General features: G+C 37.8%; 1 protein-coding gene across 1 annotated transcript in view; it reads right to left on the bottom strand.

Moving 5' to 3' along the window:
* The window catches only part of LOC139120552 (transient receptor potential cation channel subfamily M member-like 2), a 67,988-nt gene that overhangs the window by 9,572 nt on the left and 33,774 nt on the right, over window positions 1-24,642 (bottom strand). The window contains exons 2-16 of the mRNA XM_070685026.1: window positions 13,474-13,650; window positions 12,815-12,997; window positions 9,910-10,044; window positions 9,246-9,420; window positions 8,307-8,478; window positions 5,933-6,071; window positions 5,164-5,239; window positions 4,746-4,852; window positions 3,963-4,094; window positions 3,603-3,638; window positions 2,609-2,690; window positions 1,834-1,900; window positions 1,283-1,420; window positions 797-938; window positions 213-293 (exon numbers count right to left, since the gene is read on the bottom strand). Coding sequence (XP_070541127.1) covers window positions 213-293; window positions 797-938; window positions 1,283-1,420; window positions 1,834-1,900; window positions 2,609-2,690; window positions 3,603-3,638; window positions 3,963-4,094; window positions 4,746-4,852; window positions 5,164-5,239; window positions 5,933-6,071; window positions 8,307-8,478; window positions 9,246-9,420; window positions 9,910-10,044; window positions 12,815-12,997; window positions 13,474-13,650 — 1,842 coding nt within the window. The remainder of the gene's footprint in view (window positions 1-212; window positions 294-796; window positions 939-1,282; window positions 1,421-1,833; window positions 1,901-2,608; window positions 2,691-3,602; window positions 3,639-3,962; window positions 4,095-4,745; window positions 4,853-5,163; window positions 5,240-5,932; window positions 6,072-8,306; window positions 8,479-9,245; window positions 9,421-9,909; window positions 10,045-12,814; window positions 12,998-13,473; window positions 13,651-24,642) is intronic.

The following is a 24,642-nucleotide window of genomic DNA, read 5'->3' as shown; positions in this document are numbered from 1 at the left end:
GTGAATTAGTCGAGTCATTTTGTAGAAACTATTACAAGTTACTATACTTCACTGCGCAAAACACCGATGCAGACGATCACAAAACATAGTAGTTCGTCGAAATAACCACTTCCTTGAATATTGTAGTCTTTTTACAAGAATGTATGGGGCACCAAGTTTTATACACCATTATATTTTGAATGCTCGAAAAAAAGGATATAGGCTACTCATACCTTGAGTTGCGTCGGGTAAAGTAATTGTCCTTTCCATCTTTCCTCCAATATTTGTTGACAGCAAGAGTGTGATAAAAATTTCTAAACAAGGAAATGAATGAATATAAATATTCAGACTTCATGATTTTGAATGTTAAATCGCTCATGGAATTTCTGGTACTTAAAGGTATACAGTCACCTGTTATCTAAATATGCCCATATATGGTCAAAGGGGTGTTCCTTGGTATTCAAATTGCAAATGTGAGGGCGCCGTTTTTAAAAAGCGACCAACCGCTTAAAATCTGTGATTGGTTAGATTTTCTCTTTCCATGGTAACTGTGGTAAAATTGGAACAGGTGCCAGTTTCTCTTGTAAACTATGGCAATGACGGGGATCCTATCACAGTCTATTTGTACAGATATACATATACATGTTTGCTTGTTGAAAAGTTAAGATTTCCATCAAGCTTTCGGATTTGATGATTAAAAACATCGAGAAATCTTTTTTTTGCAATCTGAACCTGAACTAGTTTTTGAAGTTCAAGATAACTAATACGTATTGGTCGTGCTATCGATACAAATGCCAGCCATAGGGACAAAACTGACCTTGCTCGTGGACACAGCGCCAAGATCCAATGGTGTTTGATTGGCCCACATTGGGCTTGGGCTTCGAAGAATAGCTGTTGTCACGTCCTCGTCCAAGGCGTTTAGATCACTCAGGTACGAACAGACTTTATTTTCAAATTCACTGTGGAAAAAAGAAATCGTGACCATAAGAAATCTACTTATACACAATCCAAATCATGTTATGAATCGTGTGGTAGAAAGTAAGAAGTCAGTACTGCAAAAATGAGTCTACACAGGTTCAGTGAGATAGATTTTACGATCCGATAAATCCTCTCTCTCTCTCTCTCTCTCTCTCTCTCTCTCTCTCTCTCTCTCTCTCTCTCTCGCTTTGATTTATAACACTGCATGTATATAATTTTCAGTTTCACGTTTTTCAATATACAACTGTTCTTTAGTCAGTTTCGGTACGAATTTCGTATACCCTGTTAAAGTGCGCCAATAACTTACGAGGCGCCAATAACTTACGAGGCGTGTTCTGCGCATGTGGCAGCTTCATCCGGGTCAGCAGCCAATGACGCTATGGATCGATAAAGCCTGGTAGCGACCAATCCCAATGAGAGAGGTTCTGATGCGTTCTCCCACATGTACTCGGTGATTTCTGGTCTATATTAGAGAAAGTATCACCGTGTCGTGTGTGTCAATCATTTTTCATAATAATGGCGAGCAGTAAAGCGGAGAGTGTGACATAATGACTACCGTAATATTGTGGAAAGTCAGGTGCGCGAGAACTAATTGCAGTGAGTGTTGAGTGTTCTTGCGTACAGGAAATGGTAGTTATTCGACAACTGACTTCACATGTACATTTGCCTAATATTAGTCAAGGTTATGCGTCATGTCAGTCTATATCGTAACTTTAATTGTATAGTTCACTAGTGTAGAACAACTGAATTAAGTATGAAATTCGTTCACAGCTGGCTTTGCGTATATTTCGTATAAATCTGGAATATATAGAATGGTTTGAACATGTATCTGTCACAGATATATATAGTGCTAATACACGTTGTTGGTATACTCACCTGTTGTCCAGAATGGACCATATCAACAGTTCGCAGTAGGGTTCGGCAAAGGTGTTCCCCTTAATCACTGATAAGAGATGTGACGAACAAAAGTTATCGTCATGGAGGAGGAGAAATTGCATCATCAAGAGTCAACTTCCCGCTGCTGACGCCCAGGACATGTACCGAGGGAGTTCGTTGAAGGGATACAGTCGTTGGAACTGCGCTCAAAGGTCGTGTGGGACCCATACGACCAAAGTCAATACTGTGTCCAAGGTATGATATGATTGATGAAAGTTAAAACATGTCTGTCATAATCTAAATCGTATAATTTAAACGTTGCAGCTATGATGATGAGGTGCATATAGATATCGTGCACGAGATACATAGCTGGTAAACAAAATCGCACAGGCGCAGTTCCGACGACTGTTTTTCCTCCGAACTATGCGTGATAGTTTATTCTACGTTATGGTTGAACTCGTAAGGTTGGCACCCAGTAAAATACGGACACGTGTAACAACACTTTAGCCTTTGTTCACGTTTGTTCGAGTCCATTTAGGAAGTTGGTGGCAGAGAATCGACAACCTAACGCACCATAGGTGAAAAATAGCGTGCAAATAGCTCAAGTAGTGCCAACTGGTAATGTATACGACGGAGTTTATACGAACCAATCCGTCAGAATGAATCATGCATCATGAAAGCTAGGTAAAAAACGTAAACGAGAACCTGAGCAGCAGAAATGAGGGTTTCCGTGTTCAAACTGAAAGAAGTAAGTTATATTTGTAGGACATCTTACATTTAGGTGCTTTGTAGTAACTGTGCATAAGTCTGCGTATGAGGGGTATTATGTCACCTTTGTATGAAAGTGTTCTTCTTTTCTGAAAGAAACAAAACTTGACAAGTCAAGACATGTGGGAACTGGTATTTTTGAGTTTGTGAGTGTGTAGGGCCTGAGCAGAATTAATCCCCGGATGAAGGCTAGTATACATTTTAAAAGACCCGATGCATGAAAAATACTGACCCTACACGTGTAGCTTGCATAAAGTTGCTGAGCTTTCATCTTTTCCGAGTTATTAAAAACGAGAGACTTCCGCCATAACGAACTATAATGGACCATGGTTGCAGTTGCACTACTAATTAGGGGAGGACCGCAGAAAAAAAAGACCTTAACACGATAGCGTTAATGACCGACCCATCCACTACATCGGATTTTAATCAGATTGGTGAAACGGCAGAAGGGATTATTTATTGTCCTTATCTGATATAGAAACTGAAAAAGGAGGGGCAAATCATTGATTGGACACTCGACTTTTGATAGCACTGATCATGATTATGGCGATGATGGTAATGATGGTGCTTTGAAGATAATGATGATGATAACAACAAAGATGATGACGATTGTCTCGGTAGAGGTGGTGGTGGTGATTATGTTGACGACGACGATGATGATGATGATGATGATGATGACGATGATGATGATGATGATGATGATGATGACGATGATGATGATGATGATGATGATGATGATGATGATGATGATGAATTAGAGGGAGAAGGAAAAACAGGAGGAGGAGGAGGAGGAAGATGTTTGTTATCACTGTTATGGTAATGATAATGCAAAAGATGCTAAAGTAAACACTTTCACAACCCTTAATTGCATGCAGCTCTCTCATCTCCTTCGGCTCAGCGAGGATAGTAGGACAAAAGTATGAGAAGTATTTAAAACGTCCACACTGTATAGTATTCCAAAATTCAAGAATAACTACGAAAAGGAAAGACACTCTGCTTACCTCTTTCAGTGTTGGAATCAAACTTTTGTTTGCATGCTTAGGGAATATTATAAAGGGAAAAACACACCAAGTGGTATCACATGTCTGTGATTGCTGACAACTCACAGTGACATTAGGAAACAAAACCACAGTCCTGACCGTAAAAATTTCAAAAGACATCACGTATATTTTGCGAATATGATATTTTCATGCAACCTTGATAAAGTGAAGCGAAATGAAACGATTAAATGTTTTCCTGTTTTAACAAATGTCTTGATTGTAGCTAGAACTTTGTCTGAAGTCAACATTCATAATTTGTCTCCGAAATAAATTCTTTTCTGTGTCATATTTGACGCGTGACCAGTCAGCCTTGGGACTTACCGATTGGTAGAGGTGTTCAAGTCGATCCAGAGTGAGATATTCGTCAAGGGGAAGTCCATTCTCAATGAGTAACGCAACGAAACCAACTCGATTCTCTCGTTCAAGGAGAGCTCGTGTCATCAACCCTTGTGTCTGAAATAACCGAATCAATTTCGTTGATGATTTGAAATCTATACATCTTTAGAATTTTGAATATTCAAAATTTCGCTGCAACATTCTAAAGATGTATAGATTCCAAATCGTCAACGGTGATAATCTGATGACAGCGTCCACAGATCAGTAACTTATACTTGCTTGCTTTCGCGCATTAAGCAATCACACTCGTGATAAAACAGCGTAAAATTATCACACATGACACTATGCATGCAGTCATAGCCCGTAGAAAAACTAGGGCCTATGATGCAGTGAAGAGACCAACGTCAACAAGAAATCTTTTTTCTATAAGACCAAGACACTTTAGGTTGATAATGTAAATCTTTATCAGCAATACATATCAAACTCAAATGTATAAAAACAAACGATAGCAACAAGAAGCCTGTGCTGAGACCAAAACAGCCCTGCCCCCCCCCCCCCCCCCGCCTGGGGACGGACATGACAACTGTCCCCTATGACCGTGACCGAAGTCTTGGCGAAGCGAAATACATAAAGGTGTTCAGTAAAATTTGTGATTGAAATGTACACGAGTTAGGCGCCTTGAAAATTATTGCACACTCCAAGAGACAGTCTGTGTTGTTTCTGCATATTGCTCTATCAAAATTATACGAATGTCAGGCGATGACTTACATCAGAATCATAAAGATTGATCGTGTCTTGTTTGAACATTTCTTCTGCGATGTCAGAACGATTCCACTCAAAGGCTAGTCTTAGGTATTCTTTACTCACACCGCGAGCTGAAATCAATAGTGTCATGGACGTTTACTCGTTTCAAGCAAATGAACAATCTAGTTAATTAGTCAATGTCGGCATTATGATGACCTATTGACCTGACATCACGTAACTCGTCCAGGAACTCAGTGAATTCACCGTACGCGTACGTCGCACAGCACAACATTGATTGTGTGACTACAGACACTTCAAATGTGATGTTACGAAAGGTTCTCTCTGCCCTTCTAGGCCATGTTTCATAGTAATAAAACTGAATAAAGTAAAGACAACAATAGTAAACTGTCTCTGATTTCCTTTAATTGTGAAAATGAAATACCTCTCAGCAATGCTCTCAGAACTGTAAGATCGAACCCGACCTTTTCTAGTGCTCCATCCATGTCGAAGATTTCAATCTGTAATAGTAAAATATATCGGCAACAATCAACATCTTCCTCTTTCAAGAATGTTTGCAATTGTTATGAATTTCCTCTATGCGAATTTTGTGTTTTAGCCCTGTTGTTTTAAAAATGAGATCATATCAAAGTAAACTTCCCGAAACCCGTAGAAATCGCTTTCCGACTTTTTCTCACTTCGGAGTCGATTTAATAGGCTTAAAGTAGATTGCGTCTGGGACAGATACTCAGACGCTAAATTTTTTATAATTTTTTCTAATCATTCTGATTTTGAAATATCAGTAAATATTAGCTAAATCTTTTTCTAGTTCAAAAGCTTACACAGTGTCCCTGATTTTTTTTCTTGATTTAGTAAGAAATCTGGAAAATTTCACTGAGCAAAGTGAGAAAAAATTTAAGTGTTTGACATTCCGGGTGATTTCAATACAATGACAAGGTATTATGATATGCTAGCTAATCAACATTATCAAGGTTCTTAAAATGTAGATGTTGGTCCTGTACACGTGCCAAACTACGACAGATAGATTTTTTCGCGATCTGTTGTTTTTTAGTTTTGCATGATTACAAGTCCCACTTCAACTGCCCAATGTAGACTTCTATAAAAATATTGTCATTGCCTTATTATTGTTTGTATTATTGCCTTGTCATCGTTATTAAACATATTATCGTAGCTAATGATTTTCCAAAACTTACTAGATTCTTCATGTCCATAATGTCTTTGATATTTCTCAGTAAATTATCCAACAAGATCCGGTGCTCTTTGGCGTCGACTCCGGGATGTGCAATGTCAATCATCCGTTTAAAGTATCCAGGGTATCGATCTTGGAGATCACTATGAAAGACGTAATTGAAACGGCTTTTGTTTATTGCTATGAGCGACTTTCTCAATACAACACTATTGGGGTGGACCATTTGACATCGAGGGGAGCTTGAAAGACTTTGGGAATAAAAGATTCCGAGGGGTCTCTTTTGAAAAAAAATCCAGCCAAGGATGGCAGAAAATAATTAAAAACGATTGCCAGTAGACATAAAGTTAAAAATATTGCTCTTACAGTTACTTCAAATGTTTGCTTAATTTTTTCGGTGCGTCCTCAGGTCGCTCCATTTTATAACATCTTCAAATTTCAGCGTGCCCTTTGGACTCATCGTTTTATAGTATCTTTCAATCTCGGCACCACTTCAAACGTTCTGTTTTAATAATATGTTCATTTTGAGTGCACCATTTGATCACAACATTTTTATAACATCTGAATTCATTACATTTCATTATATTAAATACCTTAATTTGATTAATATTTTAACTCACTCTTTTGCTGTCGTTTTACGCGTAACAAGTGTTTCAATATGAAACATTAAGTATCGTCATTCATTTGTTGTGCTTCTGCTAAAGTTTCTCATCCTTGCAGCTGAAAATACTCAATACTCAATTCAGCTTGTCAACATAGCCTGCACTGGATATGGTGTCCAATGTTGTTCTTTACGATGCCGCGCCAGGCTTATTTATCAAGATTTATCAACAAAAGTATTTGTTGTACACAAAGTGGTTCCTGCACTCACCCCAATATTGAATGTTTCTCGAACTACTCTTTTTCAATTTCTAACAACTTTAAGCACAGCATTTGCAATGCAATGTAACAAGGGTTCCTTGTGCAAGAATTTGCCGTCTTAATAATATCCACAATTTATGATTTATTTTGTCTCTCAAAGCATATTATAGAGATACACCTGTTAATATCCAAAAAGAAGCTGCATTCCACAGTGAATAGCCATACCCTAAATTTGAACCAATGAATCACATAAACTTTTGAAACATTGCAAATCCCAAGCACTTCAGTAGCATATACATAGAAGTTGCAATTTGATTTCTTTGCTTGAATTTGCTTTTCTTTGCCTTAACCCTTTCACCACCATGGTTTGTCCTAAATCCATTGTTTTCTATGGTAAAGTTGGACCTGTACACAGGGAACTGGGGGTGAAAGGGTTAAGCAGTAAAAAATTGAACTTTTCCCTATGGGAAATCATTTTGTTTCTAATTATTTTGAGTCTTCATCCAAACTCTGTTAAAAATACTCAAAATTGCCACCAAATAACCCTATTTTAATATGTACAATAAGGTTCAAACTTTTCTGCATCAAGAGGGGTACACCCTCTCCTGACAAACCCCAAAGTAATTGGATTAATTGTGATATTTCAGCATTCAACTACCTCCCCGCTATGTACTTTCAGTCCTTCAAATCCTTATTCGGTTTGCTGTGCCACATACTTTTATCCCTAGACTACCTGAAATAAAGTGAATCACTAACAGTCGTAGCGGTTTTCTTACAGATTGAGACCTCGATGACTTTTTGTCTCCATCAGTAATTTTGCTGTAGTAAAGGATGTTTCTATTTTCTTTCCAATTTTCAAGCATTCTGAAGCAGATGCTGTTTGCCTATAGTTCCAAGTAAACTTTGTCCTGCTTTACATTTCTTTCCTTATTCATTTCTGTCACGTTATATGAAGGAAAGCATTTTAACAGAAATAATAAATATTTCGCGCCTTTATGCGCGCGAAAACAACAATCTTCTGAAAGCGGAAGTAAAAATAAAAGATGCCAGAAGTCACACAGTTGAAAAAAATAATTCCAGGTGAAGCATAGGGAAAAACATGATGCTCCAGAGTCAATTAGCCCCCAAATATCAAATGGTCCATCCCTTACAGATAGCGAACACGTTTGAATGAGGTAAGTGTGAGGGTCCTACGATCTGAACATCAAACGATATAAATAAGTTGCTCTAAAGAAGAAAGCATTTCTCATCCAGAGACTACAGCTCAACGTTTGTCAAAACAAAGCAATTCTCAGGCAATCCAACGACTGACTGCAGGAACAATTTTTTGGCGAAAAAGGGAAGTGAATAAATTAACGTGGGAATTACGTACCTCTTGGCACCTGATACTAAATATGATATTAATTGACCGGCCTGATTTTCAGAACATTTCATAGTCACAGGTGACGAATGTTGCAAAAAACAGCCTTGCCCCGCCTCACAGGGAGAGAAATTTAAAAATGAAATCAGATGTGACCTACCTTAGATTATCGCATTGTTTGCACGCATAGGACAGGTAATTGGACGCCCTTCCTGTACCTTCACAAATGATGATCGGTGTGTTTTTCTTCAGAGTGTTTCTGACTGTCTTCGTCGTATCTATTCCACCTTCTAGTTGGATCATGACGACCGCAGTGGGGCGATCTTCTCGGCCTTCGAGTGCGGATGAAACATTGAGTATGAGCTGTGGTACAACCTCCCCGTTTAAAAAAAGAGTTTGCTAGTAGATATGAGTAGCAACTTACAAGCAAACGTAAAATAGTACCATAAACAAATGCGGAGACAAATAAGCAAACAAGCAAGCTAGCGTGTAAGGAAGTTATTGAGTAAGTTCATAGGTTAGTAAGTAAGTGAGTGAGTGAGTGAGTTTGTCCTGCAGTGTAAACGAGAGTGTTAGGAGACAGAAATTAAAATCAATAGATCGTCAATTTTAGGCGTGATTTCATCATTAAACTATTATGACTAAATAAAAAAATGATAGCCTAAGCCACAGAAGGTGGCAGCGGTATGATTACATCACGGCAGTACTTTAATTGTTGTTTCACGTTTCCTCTTCAAAAGCGTGTAAAGAGTATGGGTATCTTCTATCATTGTGTCGTGAGTGCCGATTCGTACTTTCAAAAGTAGTGTCTGAGTTTGACAAATCCTCTATTGGTAGTCATTGCAATTCATTGTTAAAACAAAACAATAACAAAAGGATCGCTATTCTTTCAGCTAAATCTGGTAGTCAAATTGAAATAGATTATGTAGATCTCTAAGACTAACGGAACTGAAATAATCCAAAAAGTAATTATATAAAACAGTTACCCAGACTTCTGTGCGGGGTTCTCTTCCGGTCGCCCCAGAAGAGAACCCCGCAGAGCAGTCTGGGTAACTGAGACTAGGCCGGTTTGCATTTAATATTGAAGGTGTCCCATTACCTAATGACCCGGAAGTCAATAGTTTCTGAATTTCCGCCCATAGTTTGACTCTGAAATCTTCTTCTTTCTTGGGATCGTCTTTCTTGACGAATATGAAATGTGTGTGATGAGGATTCAACGGCACTGGTCCTTCTTTCTTCAGTTTTGGAGGTTTGTATAAACTTGTATAGAAATGCTGACGAAATATAATAAAAGTAATTATTATTTAAACCATGCACCTGGAAATCATAATTAATGTATTTTAGAGGCACCCTAACCGTCCGAAACAAGAAAAAATTCACTAATTATGAGACACGATAAATATTAATATCGTCATTGTTTCTTTCCTTGAATTGACATTTATCAAATTTCACTGTACACAGTATTCAATCTTGTTGGTCAGGCGAAAGCGCTTGTTTTTTGAGATTATGCCGATTTTTGTTGTTTTAGAAGCACATGAAAAGCCTCAACATGATTACATCGTCTAATTTGTCATTTGCCCTAGAAGTTCAACGATTCGACGTGATTGGATGGTATGGTAGTGGACCCAGGTTGTCAACCATGGATTCCGTTTTCTCATTTCATACGTAAATTTCCATTGTAAACGTTAGAAAAGTCGTACGTCCTGATTAAAAGTTCAAGCAATCTAGAAAGGAAAACAATGCAAAGCAAAATTCAAACATACGTCTTCACTCTTGTCACTGTCACGCATTGCTACCATTTCAATATCGCTGCTGGCGTTGTCTCCGTCCTCATCCGCCAAAAAAGGATCCTTTTCCCGTTCTCCCATGGTTTTCTCGTAAAATGGGAATAGTTTCCCCTGTTTGAAATAAATCAACAAGTCAATATATATATATATATATATATATATATATATATATATATATATATATATATATATATATATATATATATATATATATATATATACACTGATGATTTTTGCAAAATGTGTAAAAACCTAGAACACAGGCAATCGAATATTATCCTTGGAGGTACTCTGTCGCGTTCAGTAGGATGATGATGTGTCATAAGACTCGATGCACTATAAATCAAGGTCGTTCAAAGGAAGACATTTGAGCAGACGATAAATAAAGGACAATGTAAAATAGAGTCAACCTGGAACACTTGAGAACTAACAAATATGAAAGTTCAACAGCATTGTTTTGGAAATTTCGATTTTTATTCGAACGGTTCGTCATTGTTGGACTTAAACTGGTCCAATAATCATTTCCGTTCAAGGTAATATATTAGCAGGTCCATGGGTTATTTTGATTTACAAATTTAAGTAGGACCATCCTGAACGACTGATAGTTAGTGGTCGTACCAGGTGTCCGGAATTGGTAAGCGTACCCTGCTATAGCATGCTACATCCGTCAGGATTGGTCCCAAAATTGTCTAAATATTGTATGAAAAGATACAGGATATGAATCACTGTATTAAGTCAAAGTCGGGAATGCTGTCGCTAATCATGTGAGTGACCGAGGTGTCATATTTGGCCACAATGTCGTCATATCGACCGTAGAACTTTTTGAAAGTCCTAACGAGTCTTTTTGTTGTGTATCCTTGTCTCAGTAATTTTGATGCCAATGAGCTGTGTCTCAGTTGAAAATTAGCGTAGGAATCACAAGCCCTACAATATCTGAGAAGTTGAGACACGTACACAGCATAAGCAGGTGCAGATGAAATATTAATTGACAAGTGGGGAGAATTTATGATTTCAAAATCGAAATCATCCCTTTTGTCATACAGCTTAGTGTGTAGCTCATTAGTACCCATCTGTAGGAACAGATCAAGATATGAAGCTGAGTTCTTACCCTCGGTTGTTTCTTTGATTTCCAACTCATCAGGATAAGTATGATGTCAGTAATATGATATGTCTGGATTGTCTAGACTAATCAGATCATCAATATATCTGTGCGTGTTGTTAAAATGCCTTACAAGTTTTTTAGACCCTGCTTTGTAGAGAGATTGTCGGAACTCTGCTTCATATGAATACATAAATAAGTCAGCAAGAAGTGGTGCACAATTTGTACCCATTGGTATGCCAATAGATTGTTAAAATGCCATACCACCAAACTTAACAAATATTTCAACGATTAAGAAATTAAGCATTTTCGGCAAAAGCAAGCGCAAACTTGAGATTTTCGATATGGTTGAGGCTGCATTCATTAATACCTCTGGAGGGGGGTAGATTCAGGGAGACTTGAAAAAATTTATAACATGCCAGATGGGATCTGAAAAAAATTGACATTGCATAGGGGAACTTGAAAATTTATTGAATATCAAATTCCTTCTGGAATACCTTTTGGCACTTTCATTTCCTACCATTTCCATTTTCAGCGAGCCCTTTGGCGCAAGTTTTAGGGTATATTAAACATTTATTGATGATCCAAGCAGCCACCTTGAAGCAAAATATTCAGTTTGTTATGATTTCTATTTACTCAACCCCAATGTTGTGCAAAACCTTTCTCTATAATGACTAAAAGTTTTTTTTTAACCTTTCAATAACAATTTCGGAGATAACATATTTGATAACATTCTCCCACTGATAATACATTGGGTCTAGGTCAGTGTCAAACGTTCATGTCGCCGTAAGTACATTTGTATTTTTGAGGACTTTGACAACATACAAGCTATTTAGAATAGTGTATAGTGTCATCAATAATAGCTGGAAGCCTCAGGTCAAACAACCTTTGAATAACAATTTGGGAGATGATAACCTATGTGTTATTCTATGTTTCCTCATAGACTACAATGCATGTTGAATCAACATTTTCAGTGAAATTCCAAAATCAAATTTCTTGCTCACACATTCACTTTTAACCACCTTAGACTAATCAAGTACATTAATGTCAATTATTAAATATCTATAAATACGCAGATTTAGCTAGTTTTATATGGTAAAAAAATATTCATAGTTTCCTCTCAGACTACAATGTATAGTGGATCAACATTTCGGTGAAATTCCAAAATTAAATTTTTTGTACACATTTGCTTTTGTATACACCCCATGGTAATCAAGTACAGTACATTTATATCAGTTATCAAACGTCTATAGATGAACATATATTGCAAGTTTTATATTCGAAAGTACGCGTTCATATAGTTTTCTCATAGATTACCATGTATAGTGACTCAACATTATCGATGAAATCCCAAATCAATTCTTTTGTACACACATGCACTTTTTACCTGCTACTTCAAGCAAAGTACATGTACATGAATTATCAAACACATATAAATGTAGAGCTATAGCTTATTTTTTTATGGAAAAAATCCTAATAGTTTGCCCAATAGACTTCCATGTAATATGGTTTGATATTTTTGGACGAAGCACTATATTGGCCACATTTTGCCTTCCTTTTAGGGAGACTTCAACATTATATCAGGTCAGAGGGAGGGACTTGAACGCATTGTGAGTTTGTTAGGGGTATTTGAAAAAATCTGATAACTTTTTTTGGAATCCCCTCAGAGGTGTTTGTGAATGCAGCTTTACCCGAGAAAGTTGCGAGTGATTATTCAGAGTGAAAATAAATAGAGATCAGATGCTGCAAAATCGTGTACATAGAGAAAATTTTCATTATTACCAGTTTTCGATGTTCAAGTATGGTTTCTTTCTCATCTGTGCCACTCCAACTTGTCACTCCGATACACGACACTTTATCTCGAACTTTGACACTGATTCTTGTCATTGCTTCTCCCACCACAGTCACAGCGCCGACATTGGACCCTGACGTCATCAACCACGTGGTACCTGTTGTCTTTGTCAGCTGAAATCAATCAGCCAATTAAGACAGGAAATCAGCAAATGCGAGAGAATCATACTATACAACATGTACTCGTTCCTATCCCTATCTTATCTGAAACCAGCTGTATGTTTTCTAAATTTATCGCATTATATCATTAATACATACATACATATATATATATATATATATATATATATATATATATATATATATATATATACACACACATTTAATATATCATGATATTATCATGATATCACTTTTGCTTGAAGTGTGGAAGCAGGATTCAACGTCGACGCTTGCAGAGTGTTCCTCGATAAATACATCTCAGAATGTACAATTTACTTTCATTACAACGTTGTGTGTTGTAAAATTGTAAAGTTGGCTAGTGACAATCGCAAATTTTAGCAAACTGACTTCGGCTTGGTAAACCGAAGCTCGATGATTAAGTTTGCTGGTAGGAATTTTTATAAGATTATGGTTTAATCTACCATTACCTGTCTTATTCCATCCACGAAGACGTTCTTTTGGTTTTCTTTAACATTAAATCGTCGTGACCCACCCACGACTGATATCATCAGCTGGGGTTTGGTATATCCCCATTCTATCAGCATTGTATCAAGAACATTCCTCGCTGCAGATTCCAAGTCGTCCTCGTCGGCAACTAAGATGAACTGAAAAATGAATGACGTGCGGGCTTGGTCAACAAAATCAAAGAACTATCGGCCCTGTTTGTTAATTTTGTTATATATATATATATATATATATATATATATATATATATATATATATATATATATATATATATATATATATATATATATATATATATATATATATATATATATATATATATATATATATATATATATACTAAGTTGTACTCTGCACAGATCATAAAATAAAAAATATCAAACAGCCTGATTTTGCACAGGGCGCTGGTTGCGAAAGGCCGTGTTACAACCGATAACGTAGTAACTAACCAATAACGTATCAAACCCGATAACGTAGTAAATCAACCGATAACGTAGTGACGAACAGATAACGTAGTAATTTTTTCTAACCGATAACGTAGTAAAAATTTACCGATAACGTAGTACTTTTTCCTAACCGATAACGTATCAATGAACCAATAACAGATTAAATCAACTGATAACGTAGAAAAGTCAACCAATACCGCATCAAAACAACCAATAACGTATCAATTAACTGATAATATCTGATTAAGCGATTCATGGGGAGCGATAGATCGATCGATTTATAGATAGATATAGATTAGGTAGATAGATAGATAGATAGATCGATCAATGTATCGATAGATAAATCGATCACTCAATCGATAGATCGATCGATCTATCTATCGATGTTTGATAGATGGTCGATCGATCAATCGATCGACAAATAAATTGATGGGTAGATCGATCGATAGAACGAAGAATCTATCAATTCGATAGAAAAACAGCTCAATTAATCGATAGCTTGCTCGATCGATATAATAAATTGGTAGATAGATAGATAGATAGATAGATAGATAGATAGATAGATAGATAGATAGATAGATAGATATGTTATCACATTTTCTCGCACTCAGTTTTCTTTTCTTCTATTTATTTTTTTCCCTTTAATGTAAATTGTTACAATTTCTGCAGCAAATCAATTGTGTTTCGACTTTTTTACATGTAGTACGAACGACTAAGTTGATGTGAACGTTTTTAAATTACTTGAATAGGTTTGGGAAGTTGTTTCTAGTCTTGCTATAGTAGCTATACAGTTTAGTTCATGTTTGGTAAAATTCAAAGAGACAGTACAAGTACTGATGAAGCAAAGGCAGGGAATGAGCGGCGGTTGGTGTACACAGAGAACCCTACCGAGAAAGAAACTATTATGTGTATGTAGCGGCTGCAATTCAGACAGAAAGTATGATTGTAATAACAAGATTAGAAACGCCTTGATTTTCCAAACCCATTCCAGTAGTATAGCAAGGCATTTAGATCAAGTTAGTCGTTCTTGCTGCAATAAAAGTTATAAAGGCAAGTCGTGGGAATACTTTGCTTCGCACATAAATGTGATTATCGCAAAACATTCTTTTAACAAAGTAATTGGACGAGCTACAAAACGGAATACCTTTTTACCTTCGGGACTGCTTTTGGCGCTATCAGACCAATCGCAATGCTGCAGTCACCGACAGCCAACATCGCAATTTTGCATACATATTAGATACGTCACCGATAGAAATAACTGCGTATTAGTGATTAACCAAAGAATATTAATGATTTATTCGTACAATTGACGATTTTTCATGTTATTGAAAATCTCCATCGGGTGTATTTGAAAAAGGTAAGCATATCAGTGATTAATATGCAGGAACCTAATATAAATGTATGAGTGAACTCTGGTAAGGCCAAGAAAAATAAAAAGTTTGTTTCTCATCCAAGACATATCGCAAAAATGAAGCGGTTACGCGGTTTTTTTTCTTCTAATTTTTTTATTCTTCAACCAAACAGAACGCGCAAAAACTGAAAACGACATAGGAATGTACGCAGAGATAAATCAACAGCAGTGTTGCTTAATATTTTTGTATAGCATCAGTTTTGCGGTTTGACTTTTAGTGCAGCAATGCAGAGTTTTGTCAGCTTAATATAGCAGTGACATAAGTGTACAGTTCTGAATTGAATGTTAGAGTCAGTTATTTTGTTTACAGTTCTGTTTTATACAGCACTGCATGCGTTATGCACAATCGTCGCATGTTTTTTTGTTTTTTTCATTTTATTTCTTCATGAGCAGAACAAAAGGTTGACGCGGCGGGTCTCAATTGACGCGAGCGAGGATGAGAAACAAACGTTTTATTTATATTGGCCTAAGTGTTTTTCCTATCAGCACTATACTTTGTACGACTTCTCAATAAGTTTGCGATGTCTTCGTAATCAAACTTCAATAAGATGTGACAACGTAAATCACGACAGAAGGGATAAAAAGGAAAGAAAAAGCAATATGTTGTCTACAAAATCTGTTGACTAGTAAAATTAATGAATTTTGATTTTAAGGAATTCAATTGAGCAATGAGTTCAGATTTACCTGTAATTCAGTCCCAGAATGAGAGTTACATTGTAAAGACTTATTGTCATTTTGATATACTGACGTTGTAAGTAACGAAATTTTATAATTGGTCATGTTGAAAACTTTTTTCCAAGTCCTCCCAACTTAGAAAGTGTGTCGATAAATACACTCACATGTGTGTTGTATCTTTAATTCATCCTGCAGGAATACTTATAAATTAGTTCGCATTTCCCAAATTGATGAAATTCGATTCGTGATGTCTGAGTAATATCACGAAAACACTCATTTATATTCATTTAAGTTCCATTTATTAATACTTATTGGTCAATTGATAATTTATTTCTTGACTTGATGCATTATCAGTTGATTGAAATCTTTACTCTTTGACTTGGCTAGGTTATTTGTTGATCTGATACATAATTGGTTGATTCAATACGTCATCGGTTGATTTTATACGTTGTCGTTCACTTGCCTACATTATGGGTTGATTTGATGCACGATCTCTCTATTTATCTATTCTTCGATCGATCGATCTATCTGTCTATTCATCGATATATATATATATATATATATTTCGATTAGTCGAGCAATCGAGCAATTCATTCAATCATTCCATCGATAAAATGTCGATCGATTGATTGATCAGTGTATCGATCGATCAATCGGCCGATCTATCGATTGATCCATGGATTCTTCGATCGATTGAGGATAGATCTAGCCCTATGAATCTATTCCCATGAATCACTTGATCCAATACATTATCACTTGATTTGATACGTTATCGGTAAATTTGTTGATATGTTTTCGGTTAGGAAAATTACTACGTTATCGGTAAATTTTTACTACGTTATCGGTTAGAATAAAGTACCACGTTATCGGTTCGTTACTACGTTATCGGTTGATTACTACGTTATCGGTAAATTTTTACTACGTTATCGGGTTTGATACGTTATTGGTTAGTTACTACGTTATCGGTTGTAACAGGCCGACTCCCGTATAATTTCAAAGCCCTGCGGTGCTATTGCCCTGGTAAATCTGCAGCACACCCTTATTATTAGTTCCAGAGACCAGCTCTGGAACTGTTAGTGTTTGCTCACTTTCCTTCTTTCTTTCTTTCTTTCTTTCTTTCTTTCTTTCTTTCTTTCTTTCTCTATTTCCGGTTTTACTACCATAGAACATGCTATACACAAATTTTACCTTAATTACCCAGAATGCATGGCGATACGCTTATGACGTCATCGCTCAGCTCGGACGGGTTTTACGGGCATTTCTTGTTTGTTTATTTATTTATTTTTTATTTGGCATTGCTCAACTATCATATTGCGTTCAGTTATTAATAATTCTAGCTTTCTTTCGCTTTGTTTTTTGTTGCTTTTTAGATTTTATTTTTCTCTAAATACCCGCCGTACGTGGCGCTATACTGTTTCGCCCGAATGCTCATGAGACAACATGGCGGCGTATCAGTCGCCTCGCTCGCACAGAGAGAGAAAAGTAGCCTTTCCCTAAGTTTACAAGCGCGGCTGGGCACATCGTGTACCTAGGCGAGGTGGGTGTGCTCGAAAACGATGATCAATGCAAAATTGGACTCAAAATCGGCTGTTTTGGCGGAGAAACTGCCCGCCGTATTTCTGAGGAGCCACCAGCGGTTTTTCCTATATCAGTCTGCGGGGCTGTGGTGGGAGGCCGTTTAACGCCGGTAACACACAGCCCTGCCATGCAGAGCTAGGCATTCATAGTGAACGTACTGTTTGTCATGCACCGGCATGCGTTGGCTGCACGTAAAAGCAACTCAACTTTCCAAGATCAAATGGTCAGTATCTTGTGAAAACAGCGACATAGCAATGAAAATTGTTTTAGTCTGTGCTTTTAATCAAATGAAAATGCATGTGGCTCAATTTCAACGGCCTAGGTCCGATGTTTCCTCTCGTCTGATCATCGTCGTAAATGACACACCTCTTTACGGCAACAACTCAGCGCTACCCGTCAAGCGATTGATTTTTGCGTAGGTCAGCGGAGCAAAAATTATTGCTCTGGCTCGCGAGAATGTCGTCTGTTAAACATTTCCGTGCGTTGTCGCCCCCGTATGTATCTGTTGCGTTTTTACCGTACATGTAGGCATTTGTAATCTGTGTACTGTAATTTCCCGGACTGCCTTGCTTTTAGTTGTATTATGGTGTTTACTGCTATCAGCCCTGAATATTAAATCCAAAGCACTCTTTCATTCTGCACCTATCTTTGTCACACATTCTCTTGTTTTCTTGTTTCTTCCGCTGCTCTGGTCTCTGGAACTTCGCTTTTGCTTGCAAATGCTTTCTAGTTCCTGTTTATTTTTATAGTGTCGTGCAAAACTTCCTTAATCTATTGAGTAAACACAAGGACAACTAATGGACAATTGACGATGGTGAACCAGATATGAACTGAAAATGCTCACGTGTTTCATTATATATTGCATTTATGTGCAAGTTTGAACCTTTGCTACATGCTTTGCTACATTTAAAGTGTTATGATCAACACAATGAATTTCACCACAGATCAATTCTAAAGGTCATTAAGTATTCAAATATGTAATTAGCTGAAATAAAAATAATTAATTTCTTTGAGTACTGTCATTGTATCACAATATAGCATGTGTAATTACCTTTGGTCAAGTCCTTCAAGCTCTATATGCCAAACCGTGAAAGCTTGTTAGCTATTTATGCAAATTATGAATTAGCTGACATGAAAATGCAAAATGACTTTCAATACTGTTATAACTGGTATAATGATCAATGTACACAGCATGTTTCGCCAAATTTTATCAAGTAAATGCCAGTATATATCCCTAATTTGGAAGGTTCATTAAATATGCATATTGGGAATTGGCTGAAAAAAATGTCAAATGACTTTCAATAATCTTGTATCATAGTATCTTTAATGTACATAGCAAGTTTTGCCAACTTTGGTCAAGTCAAACAGATAAATATCGCTAATAAATGCGGGATATCGGACCGCAGGCGGGCGAAGATTGCATTATAAGCGCGCCAACCCAAACTCACTGCATGGACATCACATTTACGAAATCGAAGTCCAAAGTCAACTACGTCATTGTTAGAATAAGAGAGGTTTTCCATCACACGGGAGCATACCACCACAAATTTTGCACAGATGGCGTTGCACTGGCATTGAAAAAGGGTGCATGGGAGCATGGGAACGCGGGCAGTTTCCCTCGCTATGGGTAGGAAATGCATTGAGCAAGAGCAGACACACTTCCGGGTTCGCAAAAAAACGAGGATCCCATTTACGGGGCGCTCAAATATAACTATTTGCTGTGATACATAGCAGAGGCGTATATGTTTGTGATGCTGAGAATAACATCAGTAAATAAATGACGGGTTTTAAAAGTTGATGTTTTTTGCGATGAAACAGACTTCTGAAGGTAGCTCGCTTGGGAACACGTCATCCCGGCCGCTGTCCGCTTTGACCCCAGTAATTCACACTGGTTTTGGTCGGCCCCAGGTACCCAAGTCACTTCGACCCCGTCACACTTTTGCCTACATATCCACGGAGACGATTCAACATGTTCCACAACAAAGCCAAGACAAAAATTGAAAATATCAATAAAATGGCTTCACAAAGGCTGAAATGCACGATACTCGATGAAGTATGAAGTTTATGAAATGAAATCAAAATTGACAACACAAGTGTTTGTCTCGGGTAATACCACTTGAAGTTGAACTATTCTACAGACTGTTTTTTCCATACAGTGCAGTATTTGTCAGTGACAATTTAATCTTTGCAATACATTTTTTGCGATGAGCTGGAAATTTGATTAATATCGAGTTAATGTACATAATATTCCGTTATTTACTGGGACACGTTTATTTTCTCGATCCGCTATCTGCGGACTACGTGCTGAAGTACATTGACTGTTCATGTCAACGATCGTTTCTCCCTCTGCAGAGTTTCTGTATCCCGTTCAACAACGCTGTACCTCGATCACACGATAGTGACGCTATGTAGCTGTGCAGTATTGAAACTTATCATAAAATGGCCACCTCGTCTAACAGTAACACGTATTGTCGGGATTATCGTACGGAAAAGAGACTGCAAAAGTAAGACTTATGAATCTTCATCAGAATTGAACACATCATGATTGTACACGAGTATCAACCGTGAATGCACGTTGAGCTCGGCAGTTACACAAGCATGGTACGCTAATGCATAGCCCTACGAGTATGGCGACAGTGTCCGGCTTTGGCTACGCCGCCTACCGGAGGTGGGAGGCGGCATAGCCAAAGCCGGACACTCTCGTCATACTCGTAGGGCTAGCTACATGCACTGCCGCGATGCCGATCGTATGCATTCCAAGGCCTATCCCGGAATTTGTTTCACAAACAACCTCAAAGGAGAGCAAACATACTTCTATGGACAATGACGAACACGTTTCTTGGCGAAGCAAAATCAAAACAGTGCAGAAGTACATGAAGTAGGTCATGGCCTTGGACTCTGTGCACGAACCTGATTGGACACTTCAATACCTTTGACCCAAAGTTATTATTCATCAGCACTTCCATGCCATGAGGCTAGGTAGAGAACGTATGTACTCATTTCTGGCGATCGAGCAGCGAGGAAACAATCAATTACCAAGGATAAAGCTAATTTGCTAAACGATATTTTATCTTGAATAGTGAGCTGAATGAGTATAAAATATCATATTTTTAATGTTCAATACGAGGTTGAAACACGGAGGGACCGTGGTTGAAACCAGAGCTATCCAGCTGTAGCCAACCTGGACAAGCACATTTCACAGCGCCCTCAAACAGTCGATTGTTTTCACTTGTCATACGCGGCGTAACAGAAAACTTAAAACTTTCATAACTTCATTAATATCCAAGCCACGCCTACCAAAACCTTTTCAGTTCTAGCCATTTGAATTCTGAAGATGTCTACCAAATTTGACTGAAATACGTTCAGCCGTTTTTGAGAAAATGGACCAACAGACAGACAGACAGACAGACAGACAGACAGACAGACATCGCTGCGACATATGCTCACGTGTTCACACGTGAGCAAAAAAACTGGGCAGCGTTTGGATCCGACATCATAGCTGAATTACAAACAATAGTTTATCTTTCTCGAAGGAGTAGAATCACTCGAACACCAACCACATTAGTTTTTTGCTCACGTGTGAACACGTGAGCATATGTCGCAGCGATGTCTGTCTGTCTGTGTGTCTGTCTGTCTGTCTGTTGGTCCATTTTCTCAAAAACGGCTGAACGTATTTCAGTCAAATTTGGTAGACATCTTCAGAATTCAAATGGCTAGAACTGAAAAGGTTTTGGTGGGCGTGGCTTGGATATAATGAAGTTATGAAAGTTTTAATTTTTCTGTTACGCCGCGTATGACAAGTGAAAACAATCGACTGTTTGAGGGCGCTGTGAAATGTGCTTGTCCAGGTTGGCTACAGCTGGATAGCACTGGTTTCAACCACGGTCCCTCCGTGTTTCACCTCGTATTGAACATTAAAAATATGATATTTTATTACTCATTCAACTCACTATTCAAGATAAAATATCGTTTAGCAAATTAGCTTTATCCTTGGTAATTGATTGTTTCCCTCGCTGCTCGATCGCCAGAAATGAGTACATACGTTCTCTACCTAGCCTCATGGCATGGAAGTGCTGATGAATAATAACTTTGGGTCAAAGGTATTGAAGTGTCCAATCAGGTTCGTGCACAGAGTCCAAGGCCATGACCTACTTCATGTACTTCTGCACTGTTTTGAATTTGCTTCGCCAAGAAACGTGTTCGTCATTGTCCATAGAAGTATGTTTGCTCTCCTTTGAGGTTGTTTGTGAAAAAATTCCGGGATAGGCCTTGGAATGCATACGATCGGCATCGCGGCAGTGCATGTAGCTAGCCTACGAGTATGACGAGAGTGTCCGGCTTTGGCTACGCCGCCTCCCACCTCCAGTAGGCGGCGTAGCCAAAGCCTGACACTGTCGCCATACTCGTAGGGCTATGCATGTAGCGTACCATGCTTGTGTAACTGCCGAGCTCAACGTGCATTCACGGTTGATACTCGTGTACAATCATGATGTGTTCAATTCTGATGAAGATTCATAAGTCTTACTTTTGCAGTCTTTTTTCCGTACGATAATCCCGACAATACGTGTTACTGTTAGACGAGGTGGCCATTTTATGATAAGTTTCAATACTGCACAGCTACATAGCGTCACTATCGTGTGATCGAGGTACAGCGTTGTTGAACGGGATACAGAAACTCTGCAGAGGGAGAAACGATCGTTGACATGAACAGTCAATGTACTTCAGCACGTAGTCCGCAGATAGCGGATCGAGAAAATAAACGTGTCCCAGTAAATAACGGAATATTTATGTACATTAACTCGATATTAATCAAATTTCCAGCTCATCGCAAAAAATGTATTGCAAAGATTAAATTGTCACTGACAAATACTGCACTGTATGGAAAAAACAGTCTGTAGAATAGTTCAACTTCAAGTGGTATTACCCGAGACAAACACTTGTGTTGTCAATTTTGATTTCATTTCATAAACTTCATACTTCATCGAGTATCGTGTATTTCAGCCTTTGTGAAGCCATTTTATTGATATTTCAATTTTTGTCTTGGCTTTGTTGTGGAACATGTTGAATCGTCTCCGTGGACATGTAGGCAAAAGTGTGACGGGGTCGAAGTGACTTGGGTACCTGGGGCCAACCAAAACCAGTGTGAATTACTGGGGTCAAAGCGGACAGCGGCCGGGATGACGTGTTCCCCAAGCGAGCTACCTTCAGAAGTCTGTTTCATCGCAAAAAACATCAACTTTTAAAACCCGTCATTTATTTACTGATGTTATTCTCAGCATCACAAACATATACGCCTCTGCTATGTATCACAGCAAATAGTTATATTTGAGCGCCCCGTAAAAGGGATCCTTGTTTTTTGCGAACCCGGAAGTGTGTCTTGCTCAATGCAATTCCTACCCATAGCGAGGGAAACTGCCCGCGTTCCCATGCTCCCATGCACCCTTTTTCAATGCCAGTGCAACGCCATCTGTGCAAAATTTGTGGTGGTATGCTCCCGTGTGATGGAAAACCTCTCTTATTCTAACAATGACGTAGTTGACTTTGGACTTTGATTTCGTAAATGTGATGTCCATGCAGTGAGTTTGGGTTGGCGCGCTTATAATGCAATCTTCGCCTGCCTGCGGTCCGATATCCCGCATTTATTAGCGATATTTATCTGTTTTGACTTGACCAAAGTTGGCAAAACTTGCTATGTACATTAAAGATACTATGATACAAGATTATTGAAAGTCATTTGACATTTTTTTCAGCCAATTCCCAATATGCATATTTAATGAACCTTCCAAATTAGGGATATATACTGGCATTTACTTGATAAAATTTGGCAAAACATGCTGTGTACATTGATCATTATACCAGGTTATAACAGTATTGAAAGTCATTTTGCATTTTCATGTCAGCTAATTCATAATTTGCATAAATAGCTAACAAGCTTTCACGGTTTGGCATATAGAGCTTGAAGGACTTGACCAAAGGTAATTACACATGCTATATTGTGATACAATGACAGTACTCAAAGAAATTAATTATTTTTATTTCAGCTAATTACATATTTGAATACTTAATGACCTTTAGAATTGATCTGTGGTGAAATTCATTGTGTTGATCATAACACTTTAAATGTAGCAAAGCATGTAGCAAAGGTTCAAACTTGCACATAAATGCAATATATAATGAAACACGTGAGCATTTTCAGTTCATATCTGGTTTCATTCGCTTGCACTGTAACAAAGCATGTATGATTCTACACTGGGCACTGAGCAGCGTAATGTTGAGTCTAGTCCTGGTCATTTAGACCCAGCAGTCTGTTGACATTACAGCAGAATCGTTAATTTTCTGTTTATCTGTTTATTTTCATCTGGTTGTATAGAGTTCTACAGTAATCAACTGTGTAAACACTAGAGCAATGAATGTAAATTGTATTAACATATAGACAAGTGGTGAAAAAAACTTGGGCGGCATTTTTATCATCTCAGCTGAAATACAGTGTATACTTTGGAGACATTTCTCCGGGGTCTATGATTACAGACTATATGTTATCTTTACAGAAGGAGAAAAACCACTTGAAACACCAGCCATTTGGCGTTTTTGCTTGACATTACTAGTGGAAAGTATGCAAGTCCCGATTCGTTGTGGTTACGCCATTTAATCGGGGTAACATTTGCATACGATTATGCGTATATTGACTGTCTCCACGAAAACGAGAAATGTATTGACTGTGTCAATGTTTATAAAGAACGTGAAATGCTGGTCGTGTTTATTTTCAATACACATGTTCCTAATTCTGTTGTACTCGAAAATGAGGAGGAATATCAATTTTAATCACACTGACTGTTGAAGAAACGTGCAGAATACTAGGCTTCGATGAAAGCTTCCATATTATCCTTTTTATACCTTCGTGCAAGCTGAGGTAGAAAAACGAAAACTGACGACGACAGCACCTGTAATAATGTTACTTTAACACACTGCTGAGTTTCCATCTCACAATTTTAAGTTTTAATGATTTTCTCACCTTTTTGGTT

The sequence above is a fragment of the Ptychodera flava genome, chromosome 20, assembly GCF_041260155.1.
Source record: "Ptychodera flava strain L36383 chromosome 20, AS_Pfla_20210202, whole genome shotgun sequence".
Taxonomy (NCBI): Eukaryota; Metazoa; Hemichordata; class Enteropneusta; family Ptychoderidae; genus Ptychodera; species Ptychodera flava.
Note: the sequence above shows the minus strand (reverse complement) of the source record. Positions and strands in the feature narration are given on the sequence as shown.